Source organism: Cyprinodon variegatus, unplaced genomic scaffold (genome assembly GCF_000732505.1).
Source record: "Cyprinodon variegatus isolate N-32 unplaced genomic scaffold, C_variegatus-1.0 Scaffold872, whole genome shotgun sequence".
Taxonomy (NCBI): domain Eukaryota; kingdom Metazoa; phylum Chordata; class Actinopteri; order Cyprinodontiformes; family Cyprinodontidae; genus Cyprinodon; species Cyprinodon variegatus.
The window spans coordinates 134,515-143,544 of NW_015151325.1; the positions used below are offsets into that span (position 1 = coordinate 134,515).

The window sequence follows — 9,030 nt, forward strand, 5'->3', positions numbered from 1 at the left end:
CTTGGAAAAAATCTTTCATTCCTTTAGAGACAGCATGAAAAGTCAGCTGAGTACAAAACATAGAGAGGAAAACAAGAAGAAAAGGGACAAGAAGAGAGGAACAAAACCTAGAACAGATCATGGATGTCTATTCTATTAACATTTCTCTATCTGGAGAATGGGGCTGTTTTATGTTTTGTCTTCTTAATTCAGAGGGCCCCCTGCCTTTCTTTGCCTAGGGCCCCATATTTCCTAAACCCGCACCTGCTCACAACAGTTGTAAAGATGTTGCAGTTGGAGTAGATAAACATTAGCATAAAGTGCAGCAGAGATCAGAATGTAAACAATGACATAAATAGTAGCAATGAGCATTGTTTAGATTGTGGTTCTAAGCGGCTCCAGAGCCGGAAACCGCACACAGACACACATGGACTTTAAGTTTACCGCAACCCTCAGTCTGAGTCTGTAAATATCTTCTCTCTAAAGGAAACTTTATGGATATCTGTAGGTCAGTTCCTTCATGGTTTTTAGATCAGCTTTGCAGAAAAGAAATCAATGAAATCCGCTTATTTTTGGGTTAAGACTGTTAAAACAAAAAATATGTCTCATTTTCTTTATGATGCAGATTTGTAATCTTTCGGGTAAATTGAGGAAAGAAATATAACTATTATACTTTTTCCTTAAGATTTAAATTCCAATACGTTAGATAAGGTGCTATAAGACTGCAGTAAAATAATGCACGGCTTATGATCTACAACATGCTCAGATTTATTCATTATAGAAAGGCTTTAAATAGCTTTTTTTGCAGCTGTGTGGTGGTTGGTTTACAACTCAGATTGGTTTTATAAAAAGAAACAAATAAACCATTACAGTCACTTTTTTAAATTTTTATTGGATGAGAGGTCTGTTGTTTCTTTTTTGGAACCAAAAACTTATTTAGTTCAGTGATAATTTAACCACTTAGTTAAAGATTATTAGATTATTTATGATTTACAGTCTGTATAAAGCCTGTCTTAATAAACAATATCCAAAAAAGCTGATTAAAAAAACTGTTCACAATAATGCAGTAATTGTTTCTCCTGAAATATTTGATCAATGAGTGCATATAATAATCTCAGTGAAACTTCTGCTTTTATCAAAACAAAGACATCAACAGGTTGATTTCTGCTGTTATTTCAGTGCAAACTTTATTCAGATGCATTGTTATCTTGGCCTGTGTCGGGTGTCAGGTGTTATGCTCAGTTATAAACATGTATTTGAGGGATTAACAATACTGCAGCTTTAGCTGTTTCTAAGTGATAGCTGCAGGAGAGTGCAGAGGGGGAGCCGGCAGGGCAACATATTTTTGTCGACTAATATACCTTTCAGGTGCAGGAGCAAGCCTTCATTTAAGGATTTAGTAAAAAGAACATATAGTTAACAAAAAGCTTTATATAGCAGGCTGAAAGCTGGAGGCTGTACACTCTGGGAGTCGCCATTGGAACATGGGAACCAAACAGGCTGACATGTGTGCAGGTAGGCAACCCAGGATTTTCCTACCTTTGTTTCATTTGTCTTGCAGTTAAAATAGAATTTATACTTGATGATGAAAAAACTTTTCCTGTAAAATCTTTGTTTTAATACAAAGATTTAAAAGAAATAATATAAGAAAGAATCCTTGGGCTTAAAAGAAGAGATTGGGTGTTTTATAGTGTTATTCCTGGTGTCACTGAACTATTGCCAGAACCTTTATAATTTAATGCAAACATCCACATTAAAACAACAGGTTTTGATTCCTTATTTTCTGTATTTCTAGGTGGTCAGATCAGCTTTCTGCTGAGGGCAGCCCTGCTCTCTGTCCTGCTGTGCAGCCCGCAGACGGTGCTGTCAGACTCGGACGAGGCGGTCCTGACCGAGTGGGACATCTGGAAGAAAAGTCACGGCATAAGCTACGATGAATTGGTGAGATTGAATAAACAGTTAAACCCTTTGAGGAAACATCAACACAATCAGGAGAACTCATCCTTTTAAGTGTTTTTCTCCTTCCTTTAAAGCAGGACGACATGCAGCGGAGGGCCATCTGGGAGGACAACAAGCGGAAGATTGAGGACCACAACCAAGGCTTTCTCACCGGGAGGAGGTCCTTCAGTCTGGCCATGAATAAATATGGAGACCTTGTAAGGAGGGCCTGCCTTGCTCTTAGATTTGTTAAAAGTTTCTAGTGTTTGTCTTCACATGGCTGCTGCTGGTAGCTGCAGATGAATGAGTACATTTATTGTTAGAAGATAAACTTCTTAGCAACTTCACCTGAATACACAATTTTTAGGTTAGCTTGACTGTTTTTCCAGAGTCTGATTGTGTGGTGCATCATTTCTTCCTCTGATTTCTTCCCATAGACGATGCAAGAATATCAAAATCTGCAGGGAGCCATGATCAATGCCCAGTTTGTGGCCAGAGGGAGGGAGGTTTCAGCTAGAAGACTGCGCTACAACGCTAAAAAGCTTAATACTTGGTTTGTTGACTACAGGAGCATGGGCTATGTCACCGAGGTTAAAGATCAGGTAAGATAACACCTGTGGAGTCATGTTGTTCTTCAGTCTGAGTTGCAATTAAAGCCACGATTCTCTTGTCTTCTCAGGGTTACTGTGGTTCTTGTTGGGCCTTCAGCACCACAGGAGCGATAGAAGGACAACTCTTCAAGAAAACGGGTCGGCTGATGTCTCTGAGCGAGCAGAACCTGGTGGACTGCTCCAAACCGTACGGCACCTACGGCTGCAGCGGCGCCTGGATGGCCAACGCCTATGACTATGTGGTCAGCAACGGTCTGCAGACGACAGAGACCTATCCGTACACCTCGGTGGTGAGCCTCAGTCTTATATTCCAGCATTTGTCCAGACGAACGGAGAGATCTTCAGCAGGCGTTCCTTTCTCTCCACAGGACACACAGCCTTGTTTCTACGACAGCAGTCTTGCAGTGGCGCATATCAGAGACTACCGCTTCATTCCCAAAGGAGACGAGCAGGCGCTGGCCGATGCTGTGGCAACCATCGGGCCAATTACTGTAGCCGTCGATGCCGATCATTCAAGCTTCCTCTTCTACAGCTCAGGCAAGTATCTGTTCCGCTTTAATAGAAATAAGCTGGTGCAAACTTTCCTACAGGTTTGATCAAATTGTGCATTACTTTTCTGTACTGGAGTTTAAAACAGCATAACTATCTTCCTTGCATCAGTTTTCAGCTACAGTTTGCAGACGGACCAACTTTTCTAAACCCCCCTGGGCATTGCACTAGCCGAACGCCAGCAGCAGCAGCAGCAGGAGATAAACAAACTGCTGTTCACAGCCAGATATTTCTCCTCAGGTGTCAGTTAAGATTTTAATTCAAACAGCAACATTTATGGCTGTTCTGCTTCTTATAAATGGGACTTTTTCTGGGCTTATTATAAGGAAAAATGCTGCCATTTCAATCTAAAATCAACTTTCTGTGACTGTTTTCACAACATTTCCTTATTGTATGTTTATCCGAGTGGAAAAAGGTGCACATTTAGAGCCCAGTAAAAGCTTCATTACTTATGTTTCTGACCCTGAAATCTAGTGTCAGGTTCAATTATGAGCAGGTGTGTTTCTATTAGATTAGAAAAATATCAAAAGATTATTTTAATTCTCTAATTTAAATTCAGCAAACAAAAAAGCTGTAAAAAGTAACATCAATTCAGATATTTTACACAAATTTCTATCATTATGTATCTGAAAGTCTAAAATTAAATGTGTAAGAATGCTATAATATTAAATCTCAAATAGATATAATAACTTTTAATGCAGAAAGAGAGGATTCTGAAGTATTTAGGGTTTTTAGTAGATTTATAAGATCAGAGCTTTAACAGCCACCACTCACAGACTTCCTACGGTTGCATTGTTTCTATCCTCTCCTAATGCGGATTCTGTGTCCAGCTGTCTTATCTTAGCTAACGGCTAAAAACACTGAAGCGTTGCTCTGTGGTGAAAAGTCTTCACTGACAAATGAAAGTTGATTTTGCGTATATTTGGAATCCAAACTTTCAGAACATCAACTTTGATCCACAACACATATTGAGTTTTACAATAGAATTGCTAAAATAATATCACAGCAATGTTGCTATGATATATGATATAATAGAATAGAATCAATTGAATAGACACACCGTTAGTGACCCACATTGGAAAATGAAGCTGTGACAGCAGCATGTAGACCCTAGATTTACACACTAGATTAAATCATATGAATAAAATGTTAATTGAAATTTGCTGTTAAGCAGAAATTATAATAATTGAATAAAAACTGACTTAAAATGTATAATACTCTACTGTAAGTAGTGGCGTGTTTTGAAAGATGTACATCTAATCTAACAGGGTAAAAATAACTTAATCTCAAAGCAAATTCATCAGGGAGTTTTAAATGGGATCAACGGTTCCAGGGCTGCAGGAAGTACTTTTGAACAGGGGGTGCTGTGAAAATGTTTTTGTTTCTTTTGGAAAAACGACCTATGAGCCTATATGCCTATTTAAAATACAATAATAATAAATAAGTAAATTGAGATTCATTACTTTATTGTCATATCCACTTCAGTGCACCAACCAGGGTCTGTAACACGCAGATATAATCAGTTCTCAGGTGAATATCTGCACTATTAATTAAACTTCACAATAACAATACAACAGCGTAGATCTGGTCAGCTGGCAGGAACCTGAGTCACTGTGTTTATGTCACACGTGACTCTATTAGCTCCAAAATCCTTTTACGCAAACCACCAAGAAATATTATATTAATGTACTATTTAAAAGTTATTGAACAGTTCTCCATTACACAAACAACAACGGATCAAAATAATGCTCTATAATACTATGGTGGCGTTGAACTGCAGGAACAGATATAAAAGAAAATCTGAATGATTGGATGCAAATGATTGTTTCTTCAACAGAACAGGAAGCAGATTTCTCATCTCCATCAAACTAGTTTCTACCAAGAGGCTTAAAAGCTTAAATCAAATCCAGCCAAAACTCCCAAAAGCACATCTGACAACTTTAAAACAAACTTCTTATTGCAGGCATGGATAAGGGAGTAAATCACACCCATCATGGTGATTCGATTCAGTATCATTTTCCTGATTAAATTATTTTTGATTCTCAAGAACACACCACCATACCATTCGATTCGATTTTTTTTTTACCTTACAGGCTAGACAGTGTATGAAATTTGAAATAAATCAATGAAAGCTGTAATATCGTTTTGCATTTTATTTGAGAAACAACAGCAAATAATAGAAGTAGCAAGTTTGTACTGCACCTAGTTCTATGGAAACTTCATTCACTGAGAAATAATAATGCCTCTGTGTTATAGATTTTTGAAAGGCCTTGAATCAAAAAATACTGCAAGCGGAACAATGGTAGTGGCTAAAGGAAGCGAGGTAGGAGAGCAAGATAGGTTTAGCGCCACCGCAGCACAGGAGTCAGAATTACGCCCAGGAGCAAATGGATAAAAATAGTCCGGAGGGAAAAAAAACATGAATCGATACTCGAGCAGACGTATGGATGCATCGGATCGACGGCTGTTGGATTGATGCATCGATACAAAACGATTATTATTTACACCCCTATGCATGGATAAAGATGCTGAGTTTGGAGGTAGAGAACAAACGTGGTTCATCCAAACCAATTTTGTATGATCCTGGTTATCCCTGCTACAAAAATACACAACAAAAGGTTTCTGTCATTAGATTATTTACTAGTCTGCTGCTGCGAGCGGGATACCACGCACTAGCTATCTAGACGTTGCCATGACAACATTACGTCCATGAATTTGTGTTGATTAGGCCTCAAAATAGTTTAATTAAAATCCAAATATGTATAATCAATAAAAAAAACAAAATCATTTCCCAAATTGTTTATAAGAAATGTATAAATTGTGCAAAGTATTTTTATCTCCCTCTGGCCATTAGGGGGTTGCTGCAGCACCCCCCCTGCCCGCGCCCATGCACGATTCAAACAAAGACCTTTGCCTTTCCATTTCTCTGCAGGGATTTATGACGAGCCCAACTGTAACCCTGATCACCTGAGCCATGCGGTGCTGGTAGTTGGCTACGGCTCCGAGGATGGTCAAGACTACTGGCTAATCAAGAACAGGTGTGTTTAACACGTTTAAAGCACCTAAATGTGTGGATTTCACAATGATACACCTTAAAAGCTCATTTTCTCCTTCTTCGTTCTCGTAGCTGGGGAAGCAGCTGGGGTGAAGGTGGATACATGAGGATGGTCCGGAATGGCAGGAACACGTGTGGCATTGCAAGCTATGCGCTGTACCCAATATTGTGAAAACTCTAAAGAACATCATTTTGAACATAAAAAAACACATTTCCTTTTTTCTATTTTAAGATAAGCAGTTTGTGAACCTGTTTGACATCAAGCTTTACAGGGAACGCTTTGCCTCTCAGGGACGTAGAAGAAATGATCATTTGGGAGTAGATTTTCTAAAGTATTTCTGTGTTTGTAAAACTTAATGAAAATAAAACTGGAATTTAAAATGAAATTTGGATGTTTAACCTTGGACAGAGATGAAAGTTTTTATTAAAGTCCTTTTATGCACATGGGAAAAAAAGCCCCCAAACATCTGTTTCTTTTCCTCGCTGGGAAAATGTCCGACCATCGTTCATTTATTGGGTCAGATTGATGCTCTGAAAAACCTCGGTGAACAAAGTGAGCTTTGTCGCATTTTCTGGTCCAGAGCAGTGAGATATAAATCTAACAGATGCTTGTTTTTCTCAAAAAGCAAAACAAATAATTCTGACAGAGATATTTGAGCAGCACCAAAACATCTCTGAAAAACATAAAGACTGCAGGAAAAAAACTTTGATTGAACCAAGACTTTCTGCAGAAACATGGAGCATAGGAACATTATTTATGATTCATACCAGAAAAAAAAGAATTAAACTCCAGATCTATAAAACTTCAATTGTGGGTAGAAATAATTATAATTGAAAAATTTTATTTTTATCCAACTAAGAAAAAGTTTCAATATTATTATTATTTGTTGTTGTTATGACCTGTAGTTTAGTTTAAAAACGCATATTTAGGGATTCATTTTAACACGCTTTACTGAAAAATATATAATTATACAGCTTTATCTGGAGCAATAGTACTAAAAAAAGGTATGTTTGCAATAAAGCATTTGGTGTAGAGGACTAATGGACATTTCTGCCGTAAACTAATATCTTTTTTTTCCTGATTACATTTTATTATTTTAACTTAATAATAAAAATGACTGAAGTCAGCCTTTAAACTTAATTTCATCTAATCTGTAATTTCTGTTGAAGATCCAGATTAAGGAAACCTGAAAGGTTAAAACTAGTAAACCTTCTCAGTCAACAAAGTACTTTTCCTTTTTGTTTGTTTTTTAATAGGACCTGTGGATTATTTAGAGGTGCAGTATTTATAATCTGGTTTCATCTGCTTTTACAACACATGATATTTACGAAGCTATATTATGAACATCAAACATATAGACAGTAAAATTGTTTAAATAATTACATTGTTTTCTCAGCTGAAACAGGAGCAGCAAAAAAGAAAAGTACTATCTGATAGCATAACTTTAAAGCTTTTGAGGTTTTTATTTTTATACCTCATGCTTTCATCCAATGGTTCTCTGTTGGACCTCCAGTCCAGCAGGGGGCACTCATCACTAACTGAGTTACTTCTAGGACAAACTGGCCTGGTTTAATGGGGATTTTTTTTTTATGAACTAATATTAATTAACAGTATAATCACAGTTTAAATTTTTTGATTTTTTTTAATGTGAATTAAGTTTAAGCTTTGAAATTAAAGATGTTTTTTGCTACCAAAATAAATTAAATGGTTAAACTTGAATGAGTCCTTGTCTTGCCTCGTTATAGTCAACCATTAGCAAAAAGTAGCATACTTGAAGTAAATTCTATTAAGAATACTTAAGTATAAGTTTAGAAAGTATACCAAACAATGTGCTTTTAGTGTACTTGAAATATTACTAAAGTAATACTTCTTCAAACTAAATTGGGACATTTTTAAGTTTATTAAAGTATACTTTAGTAAACAATAGTATAGTCAAGTGTACTTGACTATACTATTGTACTATTAATTATATGAAATATAGTTTAGAATAAGTAAACTCTAACTGCCTGATTTTAAGTATGAAATTAATGCACTCATACAAACATAATCTAACAGTAACAGAAAGTATTCAGTCGGCAAGGTGAACAGGAAACCATGAGGCCTGTCGTGTGAAAAAAGTTTTCAACTATAAAGTCCAGTTAAATAAACGGAGATGGATGGATTTTACTCAGTCGACTTTATTTACTTAAATGAGAAGAAAAGGAGAAAAAGACGTTCCAGACGTCACAGCAGCTCGATGGTCTGCTCTGTTCTGCACCAGACAGAGTTGGTCTCTCTTCTTATAATGATGAAAAAGCTGTGAAGGTTGAGAGTCAGAACAAATTACACAATAACTAACCTTGAGAAAGAATTTGGCTGGTTATGGGAATAAGAATGTTTTTGTCTACAACCAACCCTCACTCAGACATGTTGTGATGAAACAGACTCAGAAGCATTTTTTAGTGGATAAACAGCATAACTCAATATATGAAATAATAGAAATCTAAATTTTCCGACCACAGACCCAAAGGAGATAAAAAGACTCAAACTTTCAGATTGTTTCTCACTGTAGAAAACAGGCACGTCATCAAGTACTGCTATAATGCAACAGTACAGTTCTACTCTACAAAGAATGAATGAAATACAAGTTTTATACTAAGAGCATTTTACCAGGAGGGGAAAATATCTTGAAAAGTAAAAAGCCTTATTTTAAAAACTCACTAAAGGCACTGTTAGAAGCACGCCATAAACACTTTAAAATATACCTAATCTGACGTCAGATATCAACAGCTACCAGACTTAACAATAAAGTCAGAACAATTAAAACATTTAGATCAGGGGTAAACAATTAAAAACCAGCGGGGTCCAAATATAGAAAATCATCAACCAGTAAAGGTCCAGAGACTTTTTTAATTATA

At 36.6% G+C, this 9,030-nt stretch overlaps 1 protein-coding gene across 2 annotated transcripts; it reads left to right on the plus strand.

The window, feature by feature from the left end:
* The first annotated feature begins 1,359 nt into the window (after window positions 1–1,359).
* LOC107099463 (cathepsin L1-like) lies at window positions 1,360–7,551 on the plus strand. 2 transcript variants are annotated; one of them, XM_015397598.1, is made up of 8 exons: window positions 1,360–1,494; window positions 1,775–1,920; window positions 2,013–2,135; window positions 2,355–2,519; window positions 2,597–2,818; window positions 2,897–3,065; window positions 6,010–6,115; window positions 6,205–7,551. In XM_015397598.1, the coding sequence occupies exons 1-8, from the start codon at window positions 1,464–1,466 to the stop codon at window positions 6,302–6,304; spliced, it is 1,062 nt and encodes a 353-aa protein (XP_015253084.1). In that variant the 5' UTR covers window positions 1,360–1,463; the 3' UTR covers window positions 6,305–7,551. The 2 variants fall into 2 exon arrangements, with proteins under 2 accessions (XP_015253084.1, XP_015253085.1); XM_015397599.1 differs by having other exon boundaries at window positions 2,016–2,135.
* The last annotated feature ends 1,479 nt before the right edge of the window (window positions 7,552–9,030 follow it).